The 15,912-nt window shown below is 45.8% G+C and overlaps 1 protein-coding gene across 1 annotated transcript in view; it reads right to left on the reverse strand.

Moving 5' to 3' along the window:
* The window catches only part of LOC116523295 (adhesion G protein-coupled receptor B1-like), a 53,829-nt gene extending 38,467 nt beyond the window's left edge, over window positions 1–15,362 (reverse strand). Inside the window, exons 1-4 of the mRNA XM_032238400.1 lie at window positions 15,301–15,362; window positions 14,332–14,398; window positions 11,034–11,119; window positions 3,030–3,128 (exon numbers count right to left, since the gene is read on the reverse strand). Coding sequence (XP_032094291.1) covers window positions 3,030–3,128; window positions 11,034–11,113 — 179 coding nt within the window. The 5' untranslated portion in view covers window positions 11,114–11,119; window positions 14,332–14,398; window positions 15,301–15,362. The remainder of the gene's footprint in view (window positions 1–3,029; window positions 3,129–11,033; window positions 11,120–14,331; window positions 14,399–15,300) is intronic.
* Between the last annotated feature and the right edge of the window lie 550 nt (window positions 15,363–15,912).

Raw genomic sequence — 15,912 nt, forward strand, 5'->3', positions numbered from 1 at the left:
TCTATCTATCTATATCTATCTATCTATCTATCTATCTATCTATCTATCTATCTATCTATCTATCTATCTATCCATCCATCCATCCATCCATCCATCCATCCATCTAGCATCTATCTATCTATCTATCTATCTATCTATCTATCTATCTATCTATCTATCTATTTCTCTGTCTGTCTATCTCTACTCTATCCTCTCTCTCATCTATCTCTATCTCTCTATCTCCAACTATCCATCCATATCTATCTATCTATCTATCTATCTATCTATCTATCTATCTATCTATCTATCTATCTATCTATTTCTCTGTCTGCCTATCTCTACTCTATCCTCTCTCTCATCTATCTCTATCTCTCTATCTCCAACTATCCATCCATATCTATCTATCTATCTATCTATCTATCTATCTATCTATCTATCTATCTATCTATCTATCTATCTATCTATCTATTTCTCTGTCTGTCTATCTCTACTCTATCCTCTCTCTCATCTATCTCTATCTCTCTATCTCCAACTATCCATCCATATCTATCTATCTATCTATCTATTTCTCTGTCTGTCTATCTCTACTCTATCCTCTCTCTCATCTATCTCTATCTCTCTATCTCCAACTATCCATCCATATCTATCTATCTATCTATCTATCTATCTATCTATCTATCTATCTATCTATCTATTTCTCTGTCTGTCTATCTCTACTCTATCCTCTCTCTCATCTATCTCTATCTCTCTATCTCCAACTATCCATCCATATCTATCTATCTATCTATCTATCTATCTATCTATCTATCTATCTATCTATCTATCTATCTATATCTATCATATCTATCTATCTATCTATCTATCTATCTATCTATCTATCTATCTATCTATTTCTCTGTCTGTCTATCTCTACTCTATCCTCTCTCTCATCTATCTCTATCTCTCTATCTCCAACTATCCATCCATATCTATCATCTATCTATCTATCTATCTATCTATCTATCTATCTATCTATCTATCTATTTCTCTGTCTGTCTATCTCTACTCTATCCTCTCTCTCATCTATCTCTATCTCTCTATCTCCAACTATCCATCCATATCTATCTATCTATCTATCTATCTATCTATCTATCTATCTATCTATTTCTCTGTCTGTCTATCTCTACTCTATCCTCTCTCTCATCTATCTCTATCTCTCTATCTCCAACTATCCATCCATATCTATCTATCTATCTATCTATCTATCTATCTATCTATCTATCTATCTATCTATCTATCTATCTATCTATTTCTCTGTCTGTCTATCTCTACTCTATCCTCTCTCTCATCTATCTCTATCTCTCTATCTCCAACTATCCATCCATATCTATCTATCTATCTATCTATCTATCTATCTATCTATCTATCTATCTATCTATTTCTCTGTCTGTCTATCTCTACTCTATCCTCTCTCTCATCTATCTCTATCTCTCTATCTCCAACTATCCATCCATATCTATCTATCTATCTATCTATCTATCTATCTATCTATCTATCTATCTATCTATCTATCTATCTATCGGTCATCCTTAGATTATAACCACAATCGAGCCTGACATTTCTGTTGTTAAGCAAGACAGTTGTGAAAAGAGCATTGCCCCATTTTAAGACCGGTCTTGCTACTGTTGTTAAACGAATGGCTGCAGCTGTCAAAATCAGGAGCGTGGCTGGGGAGTGAATCTGGCTTTCCCATTGACCTGGCTTGTCAGAAGGTCACGAAAGGGGATCCCATTCTCCCGAGGTCCTTGAGTTGCAAACGTTTGTTTGGTGACCGTTCCGGATCACAATGGCACTGCAAAAAAAAGTGATGTGATCTTTGCAGCCTGTGATCAAAATCCAGGCGCTTAGAAACTGACTGGTACTTATGGCTGTTGCAGGATCCCTGGGTCACATGATCCCCATTTTGTGCCCCCTAATAAGCAAAGTCCATGAGGAAGCCAGGTTCACTTAATGACCGTGTGGCATACTTAATAGCTGCAGGGACTGGCTTTGCAAACGTGGTAAGAAAAGTTGCAAAATGAAACAAAACTCACTTAATAACTATCTTGCTCGGCAACATCACTTTTCGGCTCAATTGTGGTTGCAAATCAGGGATCACTCGTGGAGGTGTTTAACCAATTTTTATCTTGCAAAAGGCCCAGGGTTTTAAGCTATCGATAGAGAGAGGGACAGAGGTGGCATTCAGCCAGGTTCGGACTGCTTCCCCCGAACCGCTAGTGGAAATGGCTCTATACTGTCCTCTTTGGGCTGGTTTTCAAGCCGTGCGCATGTGTGCAACCCACACGTGCGATCAGAGCGCATGTGCAGAAGGCTGAGAGCATGTGTGGATGGGACACATGCGCTCATATTTGCAAACTGGTAGGGAAAGTAAGTAAGAGCCACCTCTGGGGAGGGGCCCGACCAAGGGATAGATTTTAACAAATTTGACAGCTGAATGTGAACCAAGGGAAGAACAAGGGGGAAAAAAACAGGAAGGAAGGAAGGAAGGAAGGAAGGAAGGAAGGAAGGAAGGAAGGAAGGAAGGAAAAAACAGGAAGGAAGGAAGGAAAAAACAGGAAGGAAGGAAGGAAGGAAGGAGAAAAAGGAAGGAAGGACGGAAGGAAGGAAGGAAGGAAAAAAACAGGAAGGAAGGAAGGAAGGAAGGAAAAAACAGGAAGGAAGGAAAAAACAGGAAGGAAGGGAGGAAGGAAAAAATGGGAAGGAAGGAAGGAAGGAAGGAAGGAAGGAAGGAAAAAACAGGAAGGAAGGAAGGAAGGAAGGAAAAAACAGGAAGGAAGGAAGGAAGGAAGGAAGGAAGGAAGGAAGGAAAAAACAGGAAGGAAGGAAGGAAAAACAGGAAGGAAGGAAGGAAGGAAGGAAGGAAGGAAGGAAGGAAAAAACAGGAAGGAAGGAAGGAAGGAAGGAAGGAAGGACATCAGAGGTGGAAAAGCGGCATGGAAGAAACCTCTAACTCCAATCAATCAATACTCCTCATCAGAAAAAGAAAGGAAGTTGAAATTAGAGGAACTAACATGGCGTTACTGGTGGCTGTGGCCGAAACGTCGGGAGAAGACACCACTCCACACTTGGAACATTTGAGCGTGATGCCGTAAAGGGGCACGGCCATCTGACTGCAATTAAAATTAAAAGACTGAAACGAAACAAAACACTTTGCTGGTGAGCACAAACAGAACCTGGGAGGGGTGGGGGGTGGGTGATAGGGGGAAAGAGGGAGGGAGGGAGGGAGGGAGGAAATGTGTGAGAAGGAGGGTGGAAATAGTGAGGGGTGTGATGGGAGGGAGGGAGGGAAGGAAGGAAAAAAGAAAGGCATGTGCAAGTGTGAAGGAGGGAGAAAGGAAGGAAGAAAATGTGTGAGGGGGAGGGAGTGAGGGTAGAAAGAAAGAAAAAAGAAAGGAAGAAGAAAGGGGGAAGGAAGAGATGGTTTGAGGGAAGGAGGGAGGGAGAGAGGGGTAGATAGATAGATAGATAGATGATAGATAGATAGATAGATAGATAGATAGATAGATAGATAGATAGATAGATGATAGATAGATAGATGATACATAGATAGTAGCAATAGCAATAGCTATTAGACTTATATACCGCTTCATAGGGCTTTCAGACCTCTCTAAGCGGTTTACAGAGTCAACATATTGCCCCCACAGTCTGGGTCCTCATTTCACCCACCTCGGAAGGATGGAAGGCTGAGTTAACCTTGAGCCGGTGAGATTTGAACCGCCGTACTGCAGATAACAGTCAGCTGAAGTGGCCTGCAGTACTGCACCCTAACCACTGCGCCACCTCGGCTCTTTTAGATAGATGAAAGATGATAGATAAATAGACAGGGAGGTGGATGGATGATAGATAGATAGATAGATAGATAGATAGATAGATAGATAGATAGATAGATAGATAGATGGATGGATGGATGGATGGATGGATGGATGGATGGGTGGGTGGGTGGGTGGGTGGGTGGGTGGGTGTGTTGGGTGGGTGGGTGGATGGGTATAGGGGAGGGAGAGAGGGAAGGAAAGGAAATGTATGAGAAGGCAGGAGGGAGGAAATGAAGAAAGAAGGGAGGGATGGAAGGAAGGAAGAAATAGGGGAGGGAGGGGGAAGGAAGGGAGGGAGGAGATAGAGGAAGGAGAAGAGAGGGAGAAAAAGAAGGGAAGAAGGATATTCAACAAAAAGAATAAAAGGAGGAAGTTGAACAAAATGAGAACCAAAACCCCAGAAGCTTGAAAGAAAGAGAGAAAGAGAGAGGGAAAGGAAGAGAGAAAACCAAATAACAGGACAGGGAAGGGTTAACACTCTCAACTTTAACATACCAGGCCCAGGAAACCATCAGTCACAACCCCTTCCCCCTCTTGCCCAAAGAGGTCTTGGGCTGTGTCAAAGAACCTGGACAGAACATGATTGGAAAGTATGGACCGTCCAAATTGTGACTGCCTTCTGTGGGTTCCCCCACATCATCTTGAAACTCTGGCTTTGATAGCTGAACATCATCCCGGAGATAGAAAAGGGACACTGAAGGTCCACAAAAGAAAGTTCCAGAGCTTTGCTTGGCTCAGGATCCCCATCACCCAACATCTTGCTTTGGGGGGGTGGGGGTGGTCATATGGCTTATGGAAACCAGATCTACATGGCAAAACCACAACCATCCAAGGTGTCTTCCTGACTGGCCAAAAGATCAGCTAGTCCTTGACTGCAATTGAGCCACCCAAATTTTTGGTTGCCAAGCGAAATACTTTGGAAGGGTCCTGTTTTACGACCTTTCTTACCACCGTTGTTAAGTGAACTGCAGCCGTTATTAAGTTAGTCACACTATTGTTGAGTGAACCTGGCTTCTCCCTTGACTTTGTTGGTCAGAAGGTCCCAAACGGGGATCACTGTTTTGGCCCGCCAGCGGCCAGAAGAGCCGGCAGCAGATTCGGACAGTGGGGAGGTTGGGGAGGAAGATGGGCCAGTCCTGGAGTCTGGGGGAGGCTCTGAGGAGGGCTCTGTGTCGGAGGCAGAGAGGAGGGCCAGGGCCGTCCGACAGTTATCAGCTGCCTTCAGTGTCGGAGATCAGTGAGGCAGACGAACAGCTGGAGCCTGTTCCCAGTGTGCGCATGGGCAGAGCTGCCAGACGAAGGGAACAGCAAAAGAACAGGAGTCGACTTGGGAGTAAGGCCACAGGTGGATGATGAATGGCCCAGGGGTGGGTTTCTCGCCCTGTTCCAACCAGTTCGGTTGGAACGGGGCCGGCGGCGTCCTCGTGCACGCGCGCAGTGCACGCATGCGTACTAGCGTCTGTGCGATGCTCCAGCTGCTCCTGGAGGATCGCGCAGGCGCTGTATGCGTCCTGCGCATGCGTGGAAGCGCAGAACTCATCAAAAACGGGTAAGAAACGTGGGCGGGCGGGTGGAGCCTTTGGCGTTCCCGGAAGTTACTTACTTCCAGGTTCGCCGACCAACCGGTTTGCGGGGACCGCCGCGAACCGCCTGAAACCCACCCCTGGAATGGCCCCTCCCATAGGGAATAAAAGAGAAGTGACAGGGGAGTGGAGTTTGCAGGAGACCATTAGTCCATTCCGGCATTCTTGCCAAGCATTGCGGCGTCTGAAAGATCTCGGCCTGGCCGCTCTCCAAACCTGATAAAGGTCGGTAATTGTGAACTATCTTGAATGATTGTGGGAGAGGAAACACTTTGCTGGAGAGGAATTCACTGTGCATTAAATAAAAGGGGTTTATCGGGACGAGGACTCGGCTTCAGGCTGCTGGGGAAGCCTCACTCAGAACAATCACTTCACCCCGGGACATGGCGACCGTCACAAATAGGGGCCAATTTCCAAGCGTCTGGATTTTGATCACATGACTCCGGGGATGGGGCAATGGCCGTAAGTGTGAACAAGAGTTGTAAGTCGCTTTTTTCATTGCTGATGTAACTTATAATTTGACTTACAAACAGTTCAATTGGGGACCCTTCAAAGTCACAACATCGCTGAAAAAAAGTGACTTGTGGCCCCTTTTCGACCCTGACAACCCTTGAAGCATCCCCACCATCATGTGATCCATGTGATCCAACTTCAGAACGCTGGGCAACTGACTCCAATTTATGACGGTCGCTGTGTCCCTGGGTCACGCTTTGGCGACCTTCTGACAAGCCAAGTCAAGGGGTGGGTGGAATTCAAATTTGCTTAACGGCGATTTGACCCCTTTTGCAACTTGCAGTGATTCACTTAACGACCGTGGCAAGAAAGGTCGTAAAATGGGACAAACTCACTTAACAAACGTTTCCCTTGGCAATGGAAGTTGGGACTCGATTGTGGTCGTACGTCCTGTTTAGTTTGGTGCCATGTACTCTGTTTTCCCAAAAAATAAGACCTCCCCGGATAATAAGCCCAATCGGGCTTTTGAGTGCATGCGCTAAAATAAGCCCTCCCCTGAAAATAAGCCCTCCCTGAAAATATTGCAATGCAGCAGCAGCCATGAGGTCACCACGCTCCCCGCCTCCTGCACCTCAAAAATAATGACCTTCCCGAAAATAAGGCCAAGCACTTATTTCAGGGGTCAAAAGAAAGTAAGACCTTGTCTTGTTTTCGGGGAAACACGGTATAGTTACACATCTTGTAATCTGCTAGCAAAATTTACTCCCTTCTTACTTTCCAGCCCAGTTTGGGGGGTGGGGAACCCCTCTGGCCTGAAGTTCACCAGTTCAGTGACCAGGGATGACACAGCTCTTAACCCCTTCAGACAGTGTCATGTCCTGCACAGCTAATGCACCCACAAGTTCATTTGCACATTGAAAAGCACAACTTTAAAGCAGGTTCACAAACGAGCAAAGAAATTAACATAACGGGAAGCCATAAATAAATATCTCTATATCTCTCTCTCTATATATATATATATCAGTTCCCTCCCCTTTCCTAAAGATCTACTCGTCACAGTCGATAACCAGCTGAAGCAGGATTTAATTTAAGTCGATAACCAACTGAAGCAGGATTTAATTTTAAAGATTTTGGTGATGTTTTTAATACGACAGCATTGCCCGTAAAGCAATTCTGGAAACGATGTGCCTTTGGAAACATCGGCTTGGTTCTGGGATGAGCCTGGGTTGAATCTGCACACTAAATTCTGCCTTAGTTCCCAGTTCCTTTGGTCTCCCCATTTAATATGAAGGGATCTGCAAATTTATTTGACGACTGTGGCATGGGTGAGTTTGTTGCAGAAGCATTCAATGGAAGATGGACTCAACCTGACCTAATGATTCAGGAATCATGTTCAGAAGAAACTTTCCAGGTTTTGAGTTCTGGGTTCCAGGAAAGAAACCTCAGGTGGCTTGGTTCAACCCGGGAAGTCCTTAAGATGCATTGGTCAAGTCTGAATGTGGGATTGTTTGGGCATTCTGACATGATTTCAGATTGACCCAGGTCAAGGCGGAAGGGGGGTGGAGCCTTCACTCACAACATCATTCCTAACTGATGAATCAGCCCAGGGGTGGGTTCTGGCAGGCACTACTACTGGTTTACTTGTGCGTGTGCTTTGCGCGTACTTGATGCACGCTGCACATGCATGCACATAGCGATTAAAATTGTTCTGCATGTGTAAGAACCGAAAAACAAGATGGTGCCACCGCCGATGCCGCCTGGGGAACTGGTTCGGGGGTGCGGCAGGCCTGGTTCGCTGCTGGTTCCAGAGATCCATGCTGCTGAACCACTACCGGTTCGGCTGAACCGGTCTGAACTGGTAGGATCCCACCACTGAATCAGCCACATTCCAACATCTGCCTGACCAGAGGAGGAGGAGGATAGATGTCTCTGAGCAACCAGCTCCCATCTTGGTTGGACAATGTGACAGTTGTTTTGGAAACTTGAGAAAACTGGAACTTTATATCGGGGTGAAAACCCCGGGAACTTAAGTACCGGTGTTTCACCCGTTTGTGCCAATATGGTGTATCTAAATACATTTGTACTTTTAGAAATCGAATGCGTCAGAGTCAGTAATAGCGCTCTATATTCTTCACTATCAGTTCGGTAACAGGAGTGTGTGCGCTTGGGCATGCACAGAACCTTCTGCGCATGCACAGAAGGTCCTTGAGGATGTCCGGGTGGGTGGCTGGGTGCAGTCTCACGACACCACCACTACCGAATTCGCCCGAACCAGTGCGAACCGGCGGCAAACCACCTCTGCTCAGAGTTCAATTTGTGATGGATTTGGAAGCTGATAGCATTTTTATGCTTAAAAGGCTAGTGATGTGAAATGGTGTGTGTGTGTGTGTGTGTGTGTGTGTGTGTGTGTGTGTGATATTTCAAACATCTTTGCTGCAATACAAGGAAGCCTAGCTCCTTACGTCCTCTTTCCACATTGTAGAACGCTACATCTCATTCGGTGTTACGCAACCCTGGCCATTCTACAATGTGTGGACTTCAACTCCCAGAATTCCACAGCCAGCCATGCTGGCTGTGGAATTCTGGGAGTTGAAGTCCACGCAAAACAGCCAAAATGGGGAAACACGGATCTACTGCCGGCCATTCCAACCACCTGGAATTGAGTACTGTAAGCAGAACTCATCAAACTACAGTTTCCACCCAAACCCAAGATCAAAAGAAGAGAGTATTTGTAGCTCAGATTTGAATTGTGGAGTCCTTGGAGATCTCTGAGCGTGGTGGCTATTTTCTTGCAGGCATTTCATGACCAAACTAGGGAACATCATCAGGGCCTTAGTTTGATAATGAAACGTCTGCAAGGAAACCATCAAGTTCAGTGGGCATCAAGAACTTCAAAGGTGATCATTCTTCTAGCCAGAATGTCATCCTCTATGAAACCAGAAACGCTATTCTGGCCAACTTTGATAGTCAGGTTGGGCATCTTTTGGAAGGAGAATCACAATTATGTTAGAAGATCTCAAAGTTGGATTGACTGCAGATTTCTCTTTGAGGCAGGGCTGGGTTTCTCGCCCCGTTCCAACCGGTTCGGTTGGAACGGGGCCGGCGGCGTCCTCGTGCACGCGTGCAGCGCACGCAGGCGTACTAGCCTCTGTGCGATGCTCCAGCTGCTCCTGGAGGATCGCGCAGGCACTGTATGCGTCCTGCGCATGCGTGGAAGCGCAGAACTCATCAAAACCGGGTAAGGAACGCGGGCGGGCGGGTGGGCCCTTCGCCGTTCCCGGAAGTTACTTACTTCCGGGTTCGCCGACCAACCGGTTCGCGGGGATCGCCGCGAACCGGTTGAAACCCACCCCTGCTTTGAGGTCTAAGAGCATGAGCCAAAGCTTCTTCTGAAACAAAGGTGAATGTAGACATCTTCATCTAGTTCTTCTAAATAGTGAAATGGAAAGATACCCTTATCTTTCACTTTAGATGTGGGCAACTCATCGCCATATCTTCATCCAGAGACCCATCATTGTCCCTGTCGCATATATTCTTGATGCTCAGTTCATTTTAACGAGCCCCAAAGGTGCTTTTTTTCAAGAGCCAACTGGACTTTCTGGTTTAACTTCGAAGACTTTTTTGCTTCTCATCTAAGAAGCTTCTTCAGTTTCGACTTGATGGTGGAGGAATGGAAGGATTTATACTCCTTGCAGAGAAAGCTGGTCATTTGCATCCTTTATAGAGAGCCCTTGAGGCCACTTGGAGGTTTATCTGTGACCTCGGGGTCACCTGAGTAGCGCAAATGAGTGCAGAGCCTTCTTAGAACTGCTGAAAGGACTGTTGTTGTAGATAGGAGACAGGTGATGTTGTATCCCTCCCCCTCTGTTGAGAGACGGCTGTTCAATTTGGACATAGATGTCCTCTTTCAAGCCAGCAATCCTCTCTGTGCAAAAGGTGGACTTTGCTGTCTTCAGAAGAGCATCCTGTGTCTTTTAAATGCTGATGGACTGAATGTCATCCTGATGGGTGTGGTCTCCTATGCTGTGTGCCATATGTTTGTGAAGTGGTTGTTTTGTTTCCCCAATATACAGATTGCACAGGACAGAGCCGAGGTGGCGCAGTTGTTAGAGTGCAGTACTGCAGGCTACTTCAGCTGACTGCTAACTGCAGTTCGGCGGTTCAAATCTCACCGGCTCAAGATTGACTCAGCCTTCCATCCTTCCGAGGTGGGTGAAATGAGGACCCAGATTGTTGTTGGGGGTGATATGCTGACTCTGTAAACCGCTTAGAGAGGGCTGAAAGCCCTATGAAGCGGTATATAAGTCTAACTGCTATTGCTATTGCATTGTACTGCGTATACTAGGTTGCACAGTTTGTGTCTGGATCAGTGGTGGGATTCAAATAATTTAACAACCGGTTCTCTGCCCTAATGACTATCTGGGTAGGTGGGGCTCGGTGGTCATGTGATTGGGTGGGCATGGCCAACTCAAGGTCACTCAGGTCGATGGGCGCTTCGCCTTAGCTGTTACAATGGAATAAGGGTTAACCGGAGAGGCAGTTTCTGTAAGCAGGACAACAAAGATGAGGCTAGAAACAACACCAGAATGTTTCCTTCCTGCCTTCCTTACAGGATTAGCCCTGTAAAGTGGGGGGAAAAAACAAAAGGAGATTTCTTCCAACAATCGGTTCTCTGAACTACTTAGAAAGTCACCAACCGGTTCTCCCGAATAGGTGCGAACTGGCTGAATCCCACCACTGGGTGCCTGGGTGCTTTATCTTTGAGGTGAACAAACAAATCCTTCCCTTCCCCACCATCTAGTCGGAGCTGAAGAAGCTTCTTGAATGAGAAGCAAGAAGTCTTCAAAGAACAAAATAGAAAGTCCAGTTGCCTCTTGAAAAAAAGCACCTTGACCTGGATGATGGAGAATCTCCGTAGAGGTTTCTGTTGCGTTTATGCCTTTCTAACAAATCACGCCGGTGGTATCCCTCCATGCTCCTTCCATGCCACAAGTCAAAAGAAGTAAGACAGAGGGCTGGTTACAGCTTTTCTTCTCCCCCAAACAAACCGTTTCTCTCTCGCCGTAAACATGCCTGGTTATCGAAAATGACTTTGCAATATATCTACATCAAATATATAATCTTTTTGCTTGTTTTCTTAGAGGAAGGATTGATAGAAGAGGCCTACCCTGCCCGTTCCTTCAGTTTCTTATCAGTTATTCCATCTTTGGATACAAGTTTGTTAAACACCAGAATGCCAATAACCATGTTTACCTGTTGGAAGAGAAACAACAGAAAAGTTGACTTGGAAACCTGGTCAGGTGTGATGCAAAAAAATCCTCTCAGATCTTCCCCAGCTACTTAGTCTAGGAACTTCTGGAGAAGAAGACACCTGAGTCCCAGCTGGGTTTCTAGCAAGCTCCATGGACCTTGGAACATTTTTGAATCTCGGCATCATTTTGTACCATGAATGTTTGGTCTCCGAGACAACAAACATTAGAACCCAACCAATATTCCCCCCCCCCAGGAGAATTCCAAAGAATACTAATTGTCAGAAAAACCCTGTATACTTGTATTTGTCTGTGTGTGTTTGTAGGAGTTGTCTACCTCTTTTGAGTAAACGGAGACTTTTTTTGCATTTGGCTAATTTCACTCATGTCCCAGGGATGCCCAGGCTTGGCAACTTTAAGACTTGTGGGCTTCAACTCCCAGAATCCCCTAGCCAGCCAATATGTAGATTATAACCAAATGTAGAAAGGGGGCGTGGTGGCTCAGTGGCTAAGACGCTGAGCTCGTCGGTCAGAAAGGTCGGCAGTTCGGCGGTTCGAATCCCTAGAGCCCCGTAATGGAGTGAGCTCCCGTGACTTGTCCCAGCTTCTGCCAACCTAGCAGCTCGAAAGCACAAGTAGAAAAATAGGAACCACCTTTGGTGGGAAGGGAACAGCGTTCTGTGCACTTTCAGCGTTTAGTCATGCCTGCCACATAACCACAGAGACGTCTCCGAAAAGTGCTGGCTCTTCGGCTTTGAAATGGAGATGAGCACCTCCCCCTAGAGTCTGGAACGACTAGCACATATGTGCGAGGGGAACCTTTACCTTTATAGCAACTCTGTAACTTGCTCATATTACCAAATAAATAAGCAAAATGATCTCATATCAAAATGGAGGTGGCCTCTTCACTGAAGGGCTCAGATGCTGAACCTGGCCAGCTGATGTCCCAGCAGATGCCTTCACCCAAGATGCAAAGTTAGAACTAAGGAGAAATTTCCTGACAGTCAGAACAAATAATCAGTGGAACAACTTGCCTCCGGAAGCTGTAAAATGCTCCAACACTGGAAGTTTTTAATAGGAGGTTGGATAGCCATTCGTCTGAAGTGGTGTAGGGTTTCCTGGCTAAGCAGGGGGTTGGACTAGAAGACCTCCAAGGTCCCTTCCAACTCTGTTATTCTATTCTAAAGTTGGTTTAATTTTGATCTTGGTTAACTTAGGGTGCAGTTGCAGTTCGCTTGAGTATTTTAGGGATTGGAGCTCATGCTGAAACCCGGAAAACAGGTTGGTAATATGAACAAGCTACAATTGCCTCCTTGCTATTATACTTGGTTACAATCTTCTTATTGACTGGCTGGGCAATTTTGGGAGGTGAAGTGAACCACAGTGACAGAGTGGTTAGAGTGCAGTACTGCAGGCTTCTTCTGCTGACTGCCGGTTGACTGCAGTTTGGCAGTTCGAATCTCACCAGGCTCAAGGTTGACTCAGCCTTCCATCCTTCCGAGGTGGGTAAAATGAGGGCCCAGATTGTTGAGGGCAAGAGGCTGACTCTGTAAACCACTTAGAGAGGGCTGGAAAGCACTGTAAAGCAGTATATAAGTCTAAGTGCTATTGCTAAGTGGGAAGGAAGGAAGGAAGGAAGGAAGGAAGGAAGGTAGGTAGGTAGGTAGGTAGGTAGGTAGGAAGGAAGGAAGGAAGGAAGGAAGGAAGGAAGGAAGGAAGGAAGGAAGGAAGGAAGGGCCGTGGTGGCACAGTGGTTAGAGTGCAGTACTGCAGGCTACTTCTGCTGACTGCCAGCTGACTGCAATTTGGTAGTTCAAATCTCACCGGCCTCAAGTTGGCTCAGCCTTCCATCCTTGTGAGGTCGGTAAAATGAGGACCCAGATTGTTGGGGGCAAATATGCTGACTCTGTAAACCGCTTAGAGAGGGCTGGAAAGCAGTACATAAGTCTAAGTGCTATTGCTCTTGCTAAGTCTTAAAATTGCCACAGTTTGGAGCCCTCTTTCATGGAGAGAGTCACTCCCAGCATATTGCTCAGAAGAAGTCCTCAGAGTCTTCTAGATCAGTGGTCTCCAACCTTGGCAACTTTAAGACTTGTGGACTTCAACTCTTTGCTGGCTGAGGAACTCTGGGAGTTGAAGTCCACAAGTCTTAAAGTTGCCAAGGTTGGAGACCACTGTTCTAGATGATACCTGTTATGTTATTTACATTCATACATTCTACTAGTTGTACAATAGGTGGAACCCTTCCAACTTGGCCTCTTTGAAGCTTCACATATAAGACACGTTAGCCCCAGGACCAAGGTCTAGCAAGGGAAATAAAATCGCAGCTCATTTCTTTCCTTGCATTCCAGGGAAATCATTTCCCACTAATTTAGGCCCTTCCATTTATACCCCCTGCTTAATTTTCTCAGCTGATGTCTTCTCTGCCTTTAACTGCAGTTAAAAGCATATTGCTACTGGCCCTGGAGGCTCTGTTTAATTAACATAAGAAATAGCCTTCAGGACCGCTATCTTCTGCAATTCCTTTAAAGGGATCAATTAAGCTTTGTCCTAGTTTTATTTAATTTTATTTAAAATGATGGATGGCTGAAAATCATGGGGTGTAGGTGAGGTCTGTAGCTCCTTTCAACCATTTTTATTTAGCCCCCAGCCCTCTCCTAGAAAAAAGAAATATTTCAGGAAATATTAAAAGGGCAGAATATTTCTCCCCAAAAGGGAGAAAGAAACGCAGCTCCTTTGTCAATGGGCCATTAAGGCCTGAGCCAGTGTTATTCTACATAACAAAGATTCGCCTCCTTCAGGCAGAGCCATAATAGGAATCCCAAAGCCCTTTCATTACACCATCACCCAGCAAGAGTCAACCAAGCATGGGACTCAAAGCACAGCCTACAGAGTTGCCCTGCATGGCCTCATGGGAGTCTGAAAACCGGAATAGACGCTCAAATTCAAAAGCCCAGAGAGGGCATTAAACGAGGGCAATCTCAGCATCCCCTCCCTTTACCCCCCACGCCCAAGTCATGGGGTCCTGTCCACCATTAAAACCATCTTTCCAAGCATCCTCCATGTTTCCAGTGTCTTTCTCCCCACTTGGAACTGAATCCAGATGGACGTTTCTTCCAACACTAAAGCATAGGCTTTGTAACATCTTCAGGAATGTGCAAGACATAGATAAGAGAGAGGGGAAATATTCAGAAGGGGGTGGGGGATATCATATACCAAAACCACAGCGGCAGCCGGTCCAACGAAGGCGTAGAGCAGGCCTCCCTCCAGAGATAGCCAACAGCTAGGCAAGGAAGAAGAAGAGGAGAATTTAGTCCAAGCAAAGAAAAAGGAAGGAAATCGTGAGTTTTTTTCTCCCGAGATGCAAGACTGGCTAGAGCAGTGTTTTTCAACCTTGTCAACTTGAAGATGTCCGGACTTCAACTCCCAGAATTCCCCAGCCAGCATTCGCTGGCTGGGGAATTCTGGGAGTTGAAGTCCGGACATCTTCAAGTTGACAAGGTTGAGAAACACTGGGCTAGAGAATAAGTGATTGTTCCTCAATGACAATGCTACCTGGTATCAAATCTGAATTACTTCTATGGCTGGACAGTGTTGTGGCCTGGCAGCAGATTCGGACAGTGAAGAGGTTGGGGAGGAACCTGGGCCAGTCCTGGAGTCCGGGGAAGGCTCTGAGGAGGGCTCTGTGTCGGAGGCAGAGAGGAGGGCCAGAGCCGTCCAACAGTTATCAGCTGCCTTCAGTGTCGGAGATCAGTGAGGCAGATGAACAGCTGGAGCCTGTTCCCAGTGTGCGCATGCACAGAGCTGCCAGTCGACGGGAACAGCTAAGGAACAAAGGTCGACTTGGGAGTAAGGCCAGAAGTGGACGGCGAATGGCCCCTTCCAGAGGGAATAAAAGAGGAGCGACAGGGGAGTGGAGTTTGCAGGAGACAATTAGTTCCTTCCTGCATTCTTGCCAAGTATTGTGGCGTCTGAAAGATATCGGCCTGGCCACTCACCAAGCCTGATAAAGGTCGGTAATTGTGAACTATCTTGAAAGACTGTGGGAGAGGAAAGTCTTTGCTGGAGAGGAATTCACTGTGCATTAAATAAAAGGGGTTTATTGGGCCGAGGACTCGGCTTTGTGGTGCTGGGGAAGCCTAGGTCAGAACAGACAGAAAGGGAAAGAAGGAATTGCTTACTCACTAGTTCCCCGTGCCGTAGCCCCTGGCTTTAGTAAATCCCACAGAGATTGCAACCACCAAGGCAGGGAGACCTAAAGAGAATCAGTGAAAACATCATGAGACACAATAATAATAATAATAATAATAATAATAATAATAATAATAATAATAAAATAGTTGCACCAAAATTTGTTAAGGCAGAAAAAATCTTTGAGAACAAGAGTCTCTGCTTCTTCTATCACCTCCACTAAATCCATTTTCCAGGGACGTGGTGGCTCAGGGGCTAAGATGCTGAGCTTGTCGATCAGAAAGGTTGGAAGTTCGGCGGTTTGAGTCCCTAGCGCCGCGTAACGGAGTGTGACTTGTCCCAGCTTCTGCCAACCTAGCAGTGTGAAAGCATGTAAAAAATGCAAGTAGAAAAATAGGGACCACCTTTGGTGGGAAGGGAACAGCGTTCCATGTGCCTGTGTTCTTTTTATTTCATTTCATTTTCTATTTTTTATTTAATTATTTTTTATTTCATTTTATTTCATTTCATTTCACTTTATTTTATTTTATTGTTTTAGTTATTTTATTTTATTATTTTTTTATTTCATTTTATTTCACTTCATTTTATTTCAATTCTATTCTATTC

Source organism: Thamnophis elegans, unplaced genomic scaffold (assembly GCF_009769535.1).
Source record: "Thamnophis elegans isolate rThaEle1 unplaced genomic scaffold, rThaEle1.pri scaffold_152_arrow_ctg1, whole genome shotgun sequence".
Lineage (NCBI taxonomy): Eukaryota > Metazoa > Chordata > Lepidosauria > Squamata > Colubridae > Thamnophis > Thamnophis elegans.